Here is a 16,772-nt window from a genome sequence, read left to right as displayed (position 1 = left end):
CCCCAAGGGAATGAAGGCTTCTCCCTTCACCATTGCATTGTACCGTGTACTTATCTCTAGAACTGTACCTTTCACATTCATAAATGAAAGTAGTGATTGGTTTTTTTTTTTTTAAAAAAAAAAAAACAAAAACGTATTATAAAAGGCAAAACTGGGGAGACAATAAAAAGATAAATGGTTGCCAGGAGTAAGGTGGAGAAGAGGAATGACTAGGCAGAGCACAGAGGATTTTAGGGCAGTGAATATACCCTGTACGATACTATAATGATGAATATATATTGTTAGACATTTGTCCAAACCCATGTAATGTGCACTACCAGGAGTGAACCCTAAGGTAAATGCAGACTTAGGATGATTATGACGTGTCAATGTAGGTTTATTGATGGTAACAAATATATCACTCTGGTGAATGATGTTGATAGCGGGAGAGACTATGCATGTGTAGGGGCAAGGGGCATATGGGAAACCTCTGTACCGTCCTCTTAATTTTGTTTTGAACCTAAATTGCTCTTAAAAATAAATTCTTTAAGAATAAGTAAATGCATACGTACATATAATACATGTTTGAGGTTTAAGAAGTAAAAAAAAAAAAAAGAACAATGTTTTTTATTTCTAAGTACCCAGCATCTCACGAATGGTAAAGAACTTATCTTGAAAGCAATGGGAAGCCAATGCAAATTGTTTAAGCGGAAGAATGAAAGAGATTTTGGAGGAGGGACTTGAGGAAAGATGGTCACCTGGAAAACCATTCAGGGAAGAGGTATCTGCATTTGGGAGGTAACAATGGTAGAGAGGAGGTGATGGAGGTAGAATGTATAGGACTTACTCGCCAGTTGGCTATAGAGGTAAAAGGAAGAGGAGAGAAAAAGATGTTGACAACGTTTCTGGTTTCTTTAAACTGCTGACCTGACCATCCACCACAGATTCTATATGAAATTGTGTTAATTTAAAGCAGAAAAAGCTGGTTAGCCGAGTCCACACTTCTAAAGAGATCACATAAAAAAGTGCAACAATGTGATATATATTGGGAAATCATCTTTACATAAATGCAATAAAAATGATCAGTGTGTAGAGTGGAAAAGATACATCACATAACAATATCTCTGAAAGCTCCTTCTTTCTCAGATTGAGGTAAGCTCTGTAAAACCATACTAGACCCAAGTAAGACCATAGAATAAGGCTCTTTTAGGGATAGAGAGTTTGCAGTTCGGAAGAGTTAGGCCAGAGTATTTTTTTCACTCTCTTAGAAATGAGATGAGCTGCAGTGAAGCCAGACAGACATATCTGATAGACCCATGTCTTATCACCTAAAAGGCATTCCATGCACAAGGGCCCGAATTTCCTATGATCTCAAGTTCACCCTCCTCACTCACTCTGGACTTCTGAACACAGTGGAAGTTCTCAATACCTGTGACTTGCTCAAGTGTGCAAAGGTTAGAGAACATGATTGCACCAGACATTCCTGAGTAATCATTACATGCGAGGTTGTGCTAGATGGGTCCTGAGATACTGTAAAATATAAGAGAGAGACTTTACCCTCTCATAGTTTACTGTCTGTTATGATTAAATTAGAGTCTTAAAAATATCCCTCAAGCAACCATATTATTTACTTTGAAAAAATACCAAAAGGGAAAGGGGTTTCTATGGGACTATCAGTAATATTTTTAAGAAATATGCTAAAAATAGATTTTTCCCCTTAATTAATTTCTTTTTCTATTTCTCTCTCCTACTAGATAATTTTCAAGATCAGATGAAAAGGGAACTAGCCTACCGAGAAGAAATGGTGCAACAGTTACAAATTGTAAGATGCATTTCTACTTAAAAATAAATGCAATGGGATGGGCTTGTTGTCAAATCACCCAATGTGTATGAAACTGTTCATGTTTTTGCTGTGAAATCCTTTGGTCCACTTTTTTCTCAGCTGGTTTAGATACTAATTACCAAGAGATTTACTTAGATACAGGATTAAACAGATGTGTCAGGATGTTTCCTCTGAATGTAACTACCTACCATGTGTTTATAGACAGATGTGTAAATTGTTTCTGTGGGCGAGCCAGAGGTACCTGCATCGTCTTCCACTGTGCAAACTTCTGAGCACAGTGCTGGCATGCACCAGAAACTCAGTGAAGGGCAAGTGTCATCTTCCCCTCCTTTCACTACTCAGACCTGAGCATGGCTCTCCATTGTCAATAGAACTTTGACTAAACACAATTAATCAATCAAATTAACTTGACATATGAAAACAAAGGAGTTATTTCCAAATGAAGTATGTTACTCACTATTCTAATCATATTGAAAGGTGGACACTAAGATCTATTTATATGGAAACAGAAAAACAGGAAAATGTCTGATAAATAAATATCATTGGGTTTTTTTTTTGTTTTATTTGTTTTTTTTCCTTCTGAGTTCCTCACCCTCTGTCCCCATGCAGATACTTCTAGTATTATTCACCAGTGCAGTCTCTCCAGCTTCCTCATTTTCATGAGTGCAATGGGAAATCATTTCTGCTTAGAATTTGGGAGGTATTTTTAATCACCTGGGCAAAGACATACGCTGGTCCTCAGTATTAGTCACAGCATGTTATATAATTCGGGTTGCCGGCATTTCTGAGCCGATCCATGTTATCCTTATACCATTAAGTATGTATCTTGGCAGAACTGTCTGTGCTGCCCCTTCTCTGATATTCTCACACAGCAGTCCTCTTAATTCTTTTCCAAATTTCCCTGGTTCAGTCCTGATTTCCTCAAACATTCTTTTGTGCTAAGTAACTACTTACCAAAACTACTAATGAAAGGCACATACTATTGAATTATGGGGAGCTCATATATTACTGTACTGTCTTCATGACTAGCAGACATAAGTTTTAAGGTCGTCTGCACATATGAGTTCAAGACTCATCCCATATAGTTCATTAAGGGTCAGTTCTTCAACCACAAGGACCTCTTGTAAGGTCTAAACTAGTGCCCTGATAGGGATATAGTAAGATGTAAGTATGTAATAAACATGAACAGCCCATGCAAGTCATAAAATGCTCTAATACCAATGTAAGTGATTGATTGAATGATGTACCCCCTCTCAAAGTAGTACTTTGATAGTAGAACTGTTTAAGCCCTGGTGTCTGGAGATATTTTTGTGCAGAAAGGATTTGTGTTCACGTTATACCATATGCTTTAGAACTGAGGCAGCAGACACAAGATTACTCAAAAAAAATTTTATCTAGTCTTTTATTGAGCTCGTTCGATTTGCTAACATACCTGGGGAGAAATGCCCTAAAAAATTATATCTAAAGATTATCAAGTAGTTGCTAGGTATCACAATTATTGACTTTCTCAATATTTTTGGTTGAATGATCTAATTCATCAGTAAATATGGTTACATATTTTGCTCCCTGAGAACCCAACAATTCGCTCAAAATTATTTCATTATTTTATATTTAAAATTTACAGATCATACATTACAGAAGAGTCATCTGCCTACAGAATAGGTATTTTTTTTTCTTTAGGTAAGATAAAAACCCTTTCTATCCTGCAATAATGGAGAATTCAGATATATTAAAACCATATTTTGTAACGATTCCCATAGATTCATAATGCATTTATACTATGCTGTTACACAGTGTTCTTATTCAAAAGATTATATCGAAAGCATCTTGGGTATCATTGACGTAGAAAGAAAACTTATGAATTTCTTCGGCTCCTGCATTTTTGGATTCTCCACTGACTATAATTTCTGCACCATCACTTCCTTTTCCAGTTTGTTAAGTGCCAAGTTGTGATGACTATAGAGACAAACGATTGACTCTCTGTGCATTTATAAATGAATGTGCATTTATCTTAATGTCAGATGTAAAGCATATGCAGTATTTAACATTTATACATGACCACAGCTAACTTTTTAAAATAGCTTAAAATTCAAGTTCTGTAGTTCTTTTCTTAACTGAATAAATTTTTAAAATTGTTTTTTATTTTGCAATTATAGTTGGCATATAATATTATATTAGTTTCAGGTGTACAATGTAGTGATTAGACATTTACATAACTTATGGAGTGATCACCCTTATAAATTTAGTACCCATTTGATACTATACATAGTTATTACAACATTATTGACTATATTCTTTGTGCTATTCCTTACATCCCTGTGACTATTTTGTAACTACCAATTTGTATTTGTATTTCTTAATCCTTTCCCCTTTTTACCCATCCCTCCCAAACCCCGTCTCATCTGGCAATCCTCAAAATTAGAGTTTTATAGTTCATAACATAGTTTGTGTTAAAGTCCCCCACCTCTGCCCCAGGGTTTCAAATGCTTAAAATGTTTTCATTACTAAACTAGATTTATTTATCCGAGCAAAGAAAGATATTCCTCTCCCTATACACCAAATTCAAAAGTTACAGAATTAAACAAGTTCATGAAGATATTGCTGTTCGATATAATAAAGAGCCACAAATGAATTGTGACTCTAGGAAAAATATGTTCCTCTTTAAAAACAAAATCCATCACCCCTTAGGGTTAAGAAGAAGGTAAAGAAACTAACCCAATGTTATAGATCAATTACATTTCAATTTTTTTTATATAAAAAAGGTGAAACTATTTTACTCTTTATAAACTTTTGATTCAAGTTTTTGTAGGCTGGACTATTATGATGCCTTGATAACCTTTTTTCTTTCATTGCTAATTTGGCAGCAATTTTTTGAGCAAGTGCACTTCTATATAAGCTACTAATGTACATATAAGATATAGACCTTACCCTCTCAGAGTTAAAGACGTGCTCTTTTTCAGCTATAGTTCTTGAAGGACATGCTGTAACAGAGAGCCTAGACCCAGATACTGATCCTTTGAACTTGCTAGATCACTACCAAGAGGCTCAGATGGAGCAAATGTGCTAGTCTTGAAGTGCCCTCTGCTGTTTTTCCAGAATGCTGCAGTCACAAGCAACCAGAGGAAAGGGTCTGAAAGTTCTCCATTGAAAGCCTCAAGTAAAATAATCAAAATAATCAATCAAAAGGTTTAGTACTAATGTTTCGTTCACTGTGGACTGGTAAAAAAAAAAAAAAAAAAAAAAAAAAAAAAAAAAAAAAAAGGCAGTTAACAGCTTCCTGATGGTGGGGGCACACTGCTTCCTTACAGGAAAAGGAGCTCTAGGTCTTATCTCGGCCAGGGGACGGTCCCTCTTACAGCTCTTCAGTGATATAGTATTTTCTTAGAGAGCCTCCATGTTCATTAGGATAGGAATTGCCCAGATTTCTGTCGTCTCAAGATGATAGAGAATTTTTTAAATATGTTTTATATTTTTTAAAAGAGGTAGCCTAGTTACTTTTTGCAGTACATTTTTAGAAAAAGGTCCCTGGGCCACTAGAGGATTTGGATTTTTTGGCTAAATATGCAACAAAAGGAGGTGCCTGCAAGTCAGAGGACTTCATAAAAGTCTGAACTTCTCTGGTGGAATCTGCCTTAAGATTCTCTAGCACTAAAGAAAAAAGAAAAAGAGTCTTCAGCACTTTGGCTACAGAGGGTCCTTTCCCAATTATTGTTCTTTTGCCATACATCTTGACAATGCAATCACTTGTTCCTTAGTTATATAGCCTCTACTCATCTTTATCCTTTCAAGATGTTGACCTTCCTGCATGTTTGAGCTCAAGCTAACTCTCTAAGCACAAATTAAGAAGTTATCTTTTTTGGTAAGACCCCAATACATTTGATAGGCTATACCTCACTAAGTAATTTAGAAGTTATAAAATAACTTTAAGGGTTTTTTATTTGTTTGTTTGTTTGTCCATGCCAGTCTCAGTGATTTCTAAGTTGGTCAAAATGAAAAGAAAGCTTTTGTAAATTCTATTATGGGAACTTTATGTGTAATAATTAGCTTAAATGGAGCCCCTAGGATCCTGAGCTCTCACACTGGGGAATATTTGCCGAGGTCTCTGTAAATTCAGTATTGCATATCATGGAATCTAAAGTAATGTCAATTGTAAGAGGCAACATTACTTGATGCATCACAAGAAAAGAAGCTTCCAACTATTGTTCTAAGATACTATCCATTATAATATATCAAATTTCAGAGATTTAAAATGTGAGGGGGAGATACATCATAGAATCAATGAAATAGGGTGCTTTTATGAACACTTGGGCCATGCGCTAATATATTCTTTATTTACCATTCATGGTCTAGGACTTAGAATTAAAAATATATGAATTTTAGCTCACAATCTTTTGCTTTTGTGTTTTTGTTTTTGTTTGGATTTTATTTCATTTTCTTTTAATGAAAGAAATGCAACAGTCAAGGTTTGAGTGGGATAATTCTTTTTACACAGATTTAAATTCCAGGTCTGGAGATTTGGGATAAAATGTAATTTTAAAATGTACTTTTATTTGGGATAAAATGTACTTTCATCCCCCTGAGTCCTTTTTTCTTTTCCTTTTCAGTTTCCCATCTTAAGAAAATATTCATTGTGGTTTCGGGGGATGGGGGTGGAAAGAAAGGAAGGAAGAAAGAAAAAGGTATTCTGACTGAGATCTGAAAGTAGTACTGTTCAGGCAGTTTTCTTTGGGTTAGGATGAGTAGTTTACTGACTTTGATGAGATGGCCCATGCTAATGTTAACTTATCTCAGGAAGTGCCTGGCCGAGAGCAGACACCAAATCTTGATGGTGTCTAATATTGATGTTGAGGACTCTTTCTAAATTTGAGAGTGGCACAAATACATTCTATGAGGTAATTCCTCATACCTCAAGGTTTATATCAATTCTACTTTTTATCCTAAATAACATAATGCCTTTCAAGTCTCTGTTATATTACGCATCTAAAGAGAGAGGTGATCCATCTGTTTTGGCATATTACAGCATGCACCCTAATGAAAAAATCAAGATTCAGTGTGTCTCTGTTAATAGCAGGTGTAGCATAACCTCGAGTGGAAAAAAAGAGGTAACTAGAGTAGGTCCCTGTGTAACTGTTCTTGTCATAGTTATCTAGCTGATCTCAGCTCACGTTTTAAACTGTGAGATTAGGACACCGAACTATTAATGGTACTATATGAATCATTAATTTCGAACTACTATCCATGCCCTTTATCAGATCTATGCCTATTGGACACATCCATGTTGTGGTTGCGTATTAAAATAGTGAGGTGGTTATTTTAGTCTCGTCCTTTGTTTTCCATTAAAATGACTGTTTGACTCAACTGACTGGTTATTATGGCAAAATGTCCAGCTAATCATAGTTACTAACATCACTGTATATTCGTGGTTCCTTCCTATTAACAAAGATCTGTATTTATGAACCAGTGGACCAGGAGAGCAAAAAATAAATATTCTGCTGGGTATAAGGGGAATGTATATAACTATTAAAAAAACATTGCCTAGTTGAATGATAATAATTTTATTTCCCTCATTGCTTTTACATGACTGCCATACTTCATGTTACATTTTAGAAAGCTGAATATTTATTTAAGTGTAAAAGAGATTCAATCCGTAGAGTTCTGAGTTTAGCCTTGTAGGGATGAACGTAAGTAACATAATGATAGAATATCTTAACTGGGGTTAGTGCAGAGGCAAATCTAAATAATATATGTTGTCCAATTTCAACCATTTGAATTTTCTAATGAAAAGCCACATATCAAACACGATAGGCTTTCATTCGACACCCCAGTAGTGAAAAGTACTTCTCAAGTTTATCTAGGTAGAATTCCCAAGGTCATATTTTCCATTCAGTGCATTATTTCTGATGCTTCTTTGTAGTTATTAGGAAATTACCCAGAGTAGTAGTTTTTGTTTAGTTTGTCAATCTTATATGTGAATTATAATGATAGTATATTTCATCACTCTGATTAAATGAAAGATTACATTGAACTAGTTTGTAATCACATTCTTGTTTTGTGACCTTGGACATACATGATAATATCATGTTAGTTTTCGTACCTAAATAAAAAATAAGAATGCCATATTATTAAATGCAAATTTTAAAAAGCTCCTTTAGGTGCAATGTCACATAATAACCTCAGAGACTAACTGTAGCAACACTCTAGTGCAATCACCTGTTCTGTCCTTATTGTGTTTTTTAACACGGCTTAGGAATGTTATACCCCAGAAGCTCCATACTGCTGAGCAGATGGAGACCTTTTCTCCTTAGGGAGGATCCATTGGCATTCAAATTGTTAGGCATGATGAAAGGTCTCCATTATACATCTGTTTCCACATTTGGCTTACCTGGAGAGTTTTGCTTGTTTTTATCTTACAGATCCCCTATGCAGCAAGCTTGATCAGGAAAGAAAAGCTTGGTGCTCATCTCAGCAAAAGCTAAAAGGTGAGTTCGCCTTTTAAGGAAAGAGATTTTCCTTAACTCTCTGAACTTCTATTGTTTGGCTGTGTTCTTTATTGATGAATTTGAAACAGTCCAACTGATTTGTAAAATTGCATTCTGTGTTTAAGCCAATATATTGATGAACTTTGTTATATCTGGACTTGGGACTTCCTAAATGGACAGTTAAGTGGGTCTTATAAATTCTGTGGAAAATTCCTAAAACTAAGGAAATTCTCCCTTCAGTTTGTAGATCTTCATTGTGTTTTGAGGATTTTTGCTCTTTCTGATTCAACCTGACGTCCCAATTTCTGCCCCTGAAGGAAACCAAAGTGTCAGCAATCACACTTATTGTGTCTCATCTTCTCAGTCTCTCTTTAACTTCCAAAAACTCTCCCGAAATCTGACTTTGAGTGGCTTCCTGACAGATGGTGATATGAACAATTGGAGTGGTATAGACCTTTGAGAACTTGTGCTCTAGGAATTGTAATTCATTCTTCCCCTAAACCAATAACAGTTTCTCCACAGCTGAAGCCAGGTTCAAGGTTGCATCCAGGTTCAATGGCAACAATTTAAAAGACAAATGTTCTGGACTCCTAAGGAAAAGAAGACAGTGAAAATTCACTGACTATATTCAGAACATAAACATTTCAAAAGCAACTTTTTGATTATTTGAAAGAAGAAATATGTAATTATTAGATTTGAAGGAATGCAAAAAATAGGACTTTGTCGTTTCTGTAATAATACATTGGATGACCTAACAATTGGAATTATTAAATCAGGAAAAACCTCAAATTCTAGAGGTAGCTTTAGTAAGTGTTCATAGCCAATAGGATTGTGATCATTTATCAGTTTGATCCATTCCCATTCGAATAATTCTCCCCACTTCTTCCTTCTGGAACATGATTTCAAACCAATGGAGTTTATTAGCAAAAAAGAATTCAGGCTCACAGTTCCTTTTCTTCCTTTGTGACTTTCTTCTGTCTACCAAAAGCCTTCCCTACCATGTGCAATGACAATCCTGTTTCTTGCCATCACCTTTATTAGTGATAAACTTCAGTATTTGTCATTAATCAGGAGTTCCGAATTCTTTCCAAGACACTCTCATTCACATGCTTGGTCTTAATTTTATGTACAGGGAACTGAGGTACGGTGAATAGAGATGGATGCTTTATGTCTGTGTTGCAAAGCCAAGAAGAAATTCTAGGGCTCTTGCGATTTTAGGTCCAGTGCCTACTCGCTTTCAATGCTTGTACTTCCTGTCTTCTGTGAGCAGATGTTTCTGCAACAGAGATGGTCAAATAATAAGTTATTTTGTTTCCATCTCCATAAAGTTATACGCAAATGGGCCTGTGAGTTTGGCTCTATTCTATAGATTCAAATATTTTTCTTGAGTCTGAAGCTGACTTTGGGCAATTTCTCTTTATAGTAGACAGATTTGCACCAGCAGAGTGAAATGAATAATTTTAAAACATTCAGACTCTGGTAAATCTTAACCTAGAATATCGAGGTAATCAAGGCAAGAATCATCCAAATTAACGCTGAGAAACCCAAAATGTCAAACCAATTTTTCTTTCAAAGAGGATATATTAGGATGTTTTTGTTAATAGCCCTTTATCGAAGTATAACAAATTCAGCAAAATCTATAAACGATAAAGTTATATAACACATAAAATCATGAAGTCTACAAATTAAAACTCAGTGGATTTTCACCAGATGAACGCACTTAGGTTTCCAGCAACCAGATACCTTGTATTCCTGGCCAGCTACTCCTCCACCTCAATCAAGAGTAGCTTTGCCTGCTTCTCAGCTTTAGTAAAGGACGTTCTGTAGAATATTCCCTTGTGTCTGGCTTCTTCTACTCCATGTTTGTGAGATTCATCCATTAGAGTGTAGTTTGATTTATATGTAGGAACTCCAGTAAACTCTCTTTTTACTCCTTCCACTTCCTCAACTCATCCTCCCTGCTTGTCAGACACGAGAGGCTCTTACACCTACAAAATGAAGATTCACTGCCCAGAAACCATGCCCCTGATGGTGACTTAGCTTACAGCTAGGTGGAAAAAAAGATTGATTTGTATTTAGTAACTAATGCTTCCTCCACGCTGATTTTGTTTCCATCCTTGCAGACAACAGGGATTTCTCTAAGTAGACCCTGGTGCTTTCAGAAGATTAGTGGTTACTTAAATGCTGAGCTAAATCAGCCAAGCAGAGAATCACGACCATATTGTTAGAGGCAGTATTTGATTCTCGACATGCCAAGCCTGCAAGGAATTACCCCAAGAGAGATTACAAAATAAAAATCATTACACCAAGGGAGAGAGACAAATTCTGTCTTGCTGAGTGACCACAGGTTTCCAAATTAGGGACTGATGCATTAATGTCTTATGCAAGAGTGACCCTTAAGGTAGTGTGCTGTGTTCTTGCCACCCAGTGGATTCCAATATGACTATTAAGAGGAGGAAGCTTTTCAAAACCACAGGCAATCCACTTAATAAGCCGAGCAAGTACCGCTACATATCACTGCTCTACAAATCTTTCTTGCCCTACATTAGGATGTAAGAAATTCCGTGTTGAGTCAAAATAAAGGTCCACCCAGACTAGATTACTAACTGTGCAACTCCATGAGAAGAGCCAAATTGCTGTTCTTAACAGTACCAACCTCCAAATTTAGGCATGTACACTAAATACTCTTAACTTTCCTTCGATAACTCCTTAAAGATTCATTACCCGTGAATTTATCTAAACCTTTCTTCAACTTAGGCGTAGTCCCCCTTGGGGCAATGAATTCTATTTGTTTAGCTGCCAGCTGTGTAAAGTGCAGTTTATTTTATTTATCTTCAAACCACCTCCTAAAATAAGCCCTAGTAGATTAGACATTCTACTGCTCTGTGGATTTATTTCATTGTAAGCTCACGCGCACAATGGAAATGATTTGAAAAAGGTTTCAAAACATTCTGTGTTTTATTCTGGGACTGCTTTTAACACCAGAATTATTCTGATGGTCTTTCTTACCTTGGTTGTTTCTGTGTCCTGCACAGACACTCCATTGTAATCCATGTGAAATGCCATGGTGTTAATGCTAATTTAGTTATCACTTTACTTTTTTTTTTCTTCCAAGCACCATTTAACATTATGCAAATGTCATTCATGTACTTGGTTGAAACATCCATGTCTTTCACAGAGAGCTCAATCATTTCATGTAAGTGGAAAGTGAATCACAGGAAACGGCTTGTTCATTGTCACACAGAAACTCATTGACCAAACTGGAAATAATAATAACTATCATTTATTGAGCACTAACTATGCCAGGTAGTAGACTAAATTCTTTGCTACATTATAACTTTTGACCCTAACGACCCTATAAAGTAGGTCCTGTTATTATCCCTATTTCATGCCTGAGAACATTGAGGCTCAGTGAAGTCACTTAGCTATCAGTGACAAAGTCAGGATTCAATCCAGGTCTATTTGACTCTAAAGCCATTTCTCTGTCTGACTAGAATCCTTGGGCAGATTTTGAGGAAGTCTGGCTTCTAAATCTGACACTACCTCCTTATGTTGTCATTTAATCTCTGAGTCTCATGCTCATCTATAAAATGTGGGTGGCCAAATCTGATCAAAGTCTTTGCCAGCTCCAAAATTCTGACTCTTCCATGGCGTATTCTCTCTCCCTTCCCACAAAGGGGATGCTTTTTATTAAAGCCTGCTCAAGACCATATGTAACACTCAAGGGCATGACCCACCTAGTTTTGCCTTATATCTGCATTTTCTTCATCACTAATTGCTACTTTACATCCTTATGGAGAGTTTGAAAATATAGAGTTTGATTTTTTCCTATGTTAACAATATCTACCTCTTTGGTAAACTCTGTTATTTTTATTTTACTTCTAGAATTGCTAAAAACAACAACAACAACAAAGAAAAGGTCTTTAAAAGATGTAGAGGGATTGCAATTGGACAGTCTGTGACTTCCTTTTGTATAGATCAAAGACAAAAAGGGGAAGAGGCATATCCATTTCTCTCATCTGTAGTCAGACATAAGAGGACCAGTTTCTTTCAAGTGTCTCCATTTAGAATGACAGTGTGTACTCCCACTGCTCTAAGTACTTTGTGTCAATTATCTTATTTAATCTTCAAAACAACCCATTCATAGAAGTATTGCTACTTTGACCATTCTGCTACTGAGAAAACTGAAACGCAGAGAGATGAGTAAGCTATCGGTGGTCCCGCTGCTGGCAAGTGGCAGGATTGAGCCAGGCCACCCAGCTCTGTGACCCACGCTTCACCTGCTTTTCTCTGATTTATAGCCTGAAAGCGTAACTGAATTCACATTTCCTAGTATCAGTTACTAACATGCAGTTAATAACCAATCCTGTGGTTTCATTGATACTGAATCACAAGAACTCCAGTCATACTTCTGTAATTGCTCTAACACTCCAGAACGGGAAAAATAGATGTAACTTGGACCATCCAGGCAAAGCCAGCAGGCACTAGAGCGTGAAATTCTGTCTGCCTCTTTCACTGCAGGCTGTCTTAATGTTTGCCCAACAACAAATCGGAGCTTCTAGAATCACCCTCCCCCGCCAAAAAAAAAAAACAAAAACAAATGGCTTGACTGTAAAGAAGGCATAGCAAACCATTGCACTCTGATTTAGTAGTTCTTCTAGTTTACCTCACTGTCAGTGGAGGCGCATAACCTAAGATAGGCAAATACACGTAAAAAGGAAGATGATTTCATGGTCACTATTTAAAGGGTTTTGTTCAAACCGTACTAAGAATGTCTTCTATTAAGGATATCCTAAATAATACTTTAAGTAGTTTTAAATGATCTGATTGTGTCATGCTGAGGTTGTCATTTGTGCTTTTTGTCTTATCCCAGGTGCACAGACCCACTTATTCTTGTCCTCTTGTAAGATACAGCCTGCCACTGCGCACTTCTGACCCACATAAAGACTGCGATCGACAGGGCTTGGGAATCAAATACAAACTCACGTTCAAGAGAACCCAAGGACAAGTGACCTCAAAGCCGCATGGACAACCATGTAAAATAGACTGTGGCGGCCATTAATTCGCGGGGGGAGGGGGGAGCCAACCAGAGCAGTCAGTGCTTGTTGCATCTTTTGGTGGAACCAAAGTTTGAGTCTTTGTGTTTTTAAGGCCAACTTAACCCGGAGTGTTGGGAGTGCTGTTAGCCAATCAGAGGCGGGAAATCCAGGGACGGTCTCCAGTGATCTCAGCGCTGCCCACTTAGAGAGAGCAGCTCTAAAGACTGTCTTTTACTATTGAAGAAGTGAATCTTGGTGGAAAGAAGACACAAGACCTGTCCTAGGAGTGGGGATCACGTTTTGACAGCTACGATGGCATCAGCCATACAACGTTGCTTTTCATAGCAAACTGGACAGACTGACATGACGCCCCTTCCTCTCTGGTACTTTGCCTGCTGTATGAATGAAGATTGTATTCCTCTGGAAATATTTTACAGTTTAATATTGAGTGTAATTAAGAATATAATCATGTTATCAAAAATGGTATTTAACTCTGTTGTAGTTTCTTTAACATTCATGTGGATAAAAAAAAGTCTATAATAAAAAAACTATGAAGTAATAGTTGTGTTCATGTAGTTAAATGCACATTTACTTGGGGTCAACTAATATAAACTAATACTTTTTAGAATTATTTTGATATAAAACATTTGAATAAATTATTTTTGAAAATGGAATTCCTTCCAAAATGATTATTAAAGTCTAGACGAGCCTTTGGCCATTGTCAGCAGCTAGAGTCCTCCTATCATATTAGGCTCGTCATGTGGATAAGAGAATGTTCTAAATTCCTGCTAGGTCTTCCACCAGTGTTGGCGATGAAGTTCGTATTGTGCTTTTGTCTTTACTGTGATATTGCTACAAAGTCCATGAGATCATTTTAAACCAAAAATTCTGCCTTTTGGTATTTCTGTTTTTTTCAGAGAGAGAGAGAGAGGCCCAAATTGTAACCCTTTGGAGGCCAGAATTGCTTTAGTACTGGGTTGCACAGAGTCAGCTGTGGATGACCTCCTACTCCGAGGTTGCCAAAGACCAACCTAACAGAGAGGCATCTCACCAATGGCATCCATCGATATACTTCAAAAGAGGTTTAAAGCAGGGGTCCCCAACCCCCGGGCTGTGGACCAGTACCAGTCCATATCCTGTTAGGAACTGGGCACCACAGCAGGTGGTGAGTGGCAGGCGAGCCAGCTAGCAAAGCTTCATCTGTATTTGCAGCTGCTCCCCAGCCCTAGCATCACTGCTTCAACTCCACCTCAGATCATCAGGCATTAGATTCTCATAGGAGCACTGGTCCCTGGTACCAAAAAGTTTGGGGACCGCTGGTTTAAAGTGCATCACCATGATATTTGATACTTTTCCACACTATCTTCATTATCTCATCCTTAGCACCACATTAAGAAATCAAAGAAAGGATAACTCACTGTGATTTTCCTTGTAGCCCATGAAGGGTGGGAAGTGGGATCAGAGAAGAGATTTAAACCAAGTTCTAAAGTCTGAGGACAGGTTCGCGTGACTACAGAAAATAAACTGTGACTAAACACAGAGCGCAGGATGTTCTCTTTGAGGCGTTCTTTCAAGAAGAGCCTGGGTCTGGGCATAGGACTTGCACAGCCCTTCAGATATAGCACCTGATTCTGAAACTGGGCAGTCACATTGATGGAGCATTTTCTCCCATGCACACTCTAAATTTAACGTAGGGATGGAATCCCAGCATCCTAGCTTCATACTTTAAGCCAATAATACCAGAGGTGAAAATTACAGAAAATTATCTGGGAGGACACAAGCCTGACTTCATGACAAGCCACCAGGGGACAGCGGAGGTCATTTTCTTCAGAATCCACTGCAAACTCAGAGCAAGCTAAGTAGCTGGACCAGGGATTCCTGAGGGAGAACCAACAGATTTGCTGATGAATTTAAGATCTTTGTCCCTGTAGCTGCTTCAACTGTCAATATAAACAAGCCTGAAATGTCATTCTTTTCTTTCCAATTGCAACTGTAAATGGCTCAGAGTTAATAGTGCTAAAATCAGCAAATAATCTTGTAGCAAAAGTGATATAAGAACCAGATAACTTGACAAAGTATGTCTGAGAGCCTGGAGTTACTAACCATGCATAGCTCTGAACTGAGTTAATGGTCAGGTTCAGGGGGGAAGACCACTGGCCTCTGCTACTGAGAATGCTGAAACCTCATTGGTTCCTTTCAACTCTCCACCTAAATTCCAGGCTCCAGAGAAGCCCAGCTGCACATCATTCCCTAAGCACTAGAAGACTCATCTTGTCCTTACTCTCACAGCTTTACAGTTTCCCTGTAATTCGAGGTTTTTTTAAAAATCAGTCTGTTCTTTGCAATCACTAGAGCTTAACAATCCTCCATGCAACTATGATGTTATATACCAAAACCCAAAAGCTTTGGAGAAAAAGAGTCAAGGAAATCCATCATATGGTATAGAAATGTCATTAACCCACCTATTTTCTCATCAAGGAGAGTAAATATCTACTTTCTATTCTAGCAATGCCTGATGCTCCTAAGTTGTAACAAAAAGTATTTGTCCCTAAAACTAGATATGATTGAGTTATCTGAGCTGCCTTGTAGAAACAGACAGAACATCCATCTAAGGCACTGCATGGGGCTAAAAATAAAGCCACTCTTCCGAAGGACAAATAATTCTCAGCCCCACAAAATGACAGCAGAAAAACGCTGTGCTTTCTCCTTTGACTAGTTTATCATGTCAAAATTCCAAGGTCAACCCAAATATTAGCTAATGAAGAATATGAGCTGTGCAAATAAAATCCCCTAATTCCAAATGAAACTATAAGATCAGAAAGGGCCACAGCAAAACAAAGCAGAAATCCTGGCCTAACCAATAAAGCATTTCCTATAGGGATAGACAAGACATTTCAGACTGGTGTCTTTGAGTCTCAGAATGCCTTGAATGCTCATCTATTTGCCACAGGCAAGGGGAGTGGGACATCATAGTCCAATATCCTTGGACTGAGCAATGAGTGTAGCCTCAGATCTGTGAAATGCAGAGGGAGAACCTCTCCTAGCTATAGGAGATATGATCAAGCAGACAGGATCTCTTTCATTTAAGACCAAGAGTTAAGACAGTCTTAGTCAGCAGTGAGGAAGGAAGGTCAGAGAAGAAGAACACCATTGGCATGCTAAGGATGCATAATCACATCATTTAACAGGGCACTTCCAGCTGCCTGTAGGCCTGATGAAGAGTGCTCCTTTCTCTCTAGACACAGTTGAGCACACAAAGTTCCAGTCTGACCATTTTACAAGGTTCCCTATAGACAACACACCACAGTTTGTAATTATACACTCTTGTTTTTGTGGGAAGGTACACTTTATAAACTTTATGAGGGCAGAGGGTGTTCATTTTAGCTCACTATCATCTCCCTAGGGCTGAACACAGTCCCTGGCATGTAGTAG

The 16,772-nt window shown here is 37.6% G+C and overlaps 1 protein-coding gene across 1 annotated transcript in view; it reads left to right on the top strand.

Moving 5' to 3' along the window:
• The window catches only part of SKOR2 (SKI family transcriptional corepressor 2), a 38,986-nt gene extending 25,087 nt beyond the window's left edge, over positions 1-13,899 (top strand). The window contains exons 7-9 of the mRNA XM_016148417.2: positions 1,734-1,801; positions 8,236-8,301; positions 13,175-13,899. Of these exons, the coding sequence (XP_016003903.2) occupies positions 1,734-1,801; positions 8,236-8,298 (131 nt within the window). The 3' untranslated portion in view covers positions 8,299-8,301; positions 13,175-13,899. The remainder of the gene's footprint in view (positions 1-1,733; positions 1,802-8,235; positions 8,302-13,174) is intronic.
• The last annotated feature ends 2,873 nt before the right edge of the window (positions 13,900-16,772 follow it).

The sequence above is a fragment of the Rousettus aegyptiacus genome, unplaced genomic scaffold (genome assembly GCF_014176215.1).
Source record: "Rousettus aegyptiacus isolate mRouAeg1 unplaced genomic scaffold, mRouAeg1.p scaffold_m13_p_12, whole genome shotgun sequence".
Taxonomy (NCBI): Eukaryota; Metazoa; Chordata; class Mammalia; order Chiroptera; family Pteropodidae; genus Rousettus; species Rousettus aegyptiacus.
The sequence above is the reverse complement of the archived record's forward strand: the minus strand, read 5'-3'. Positions and strand labels throughout refer to the sequence as shown.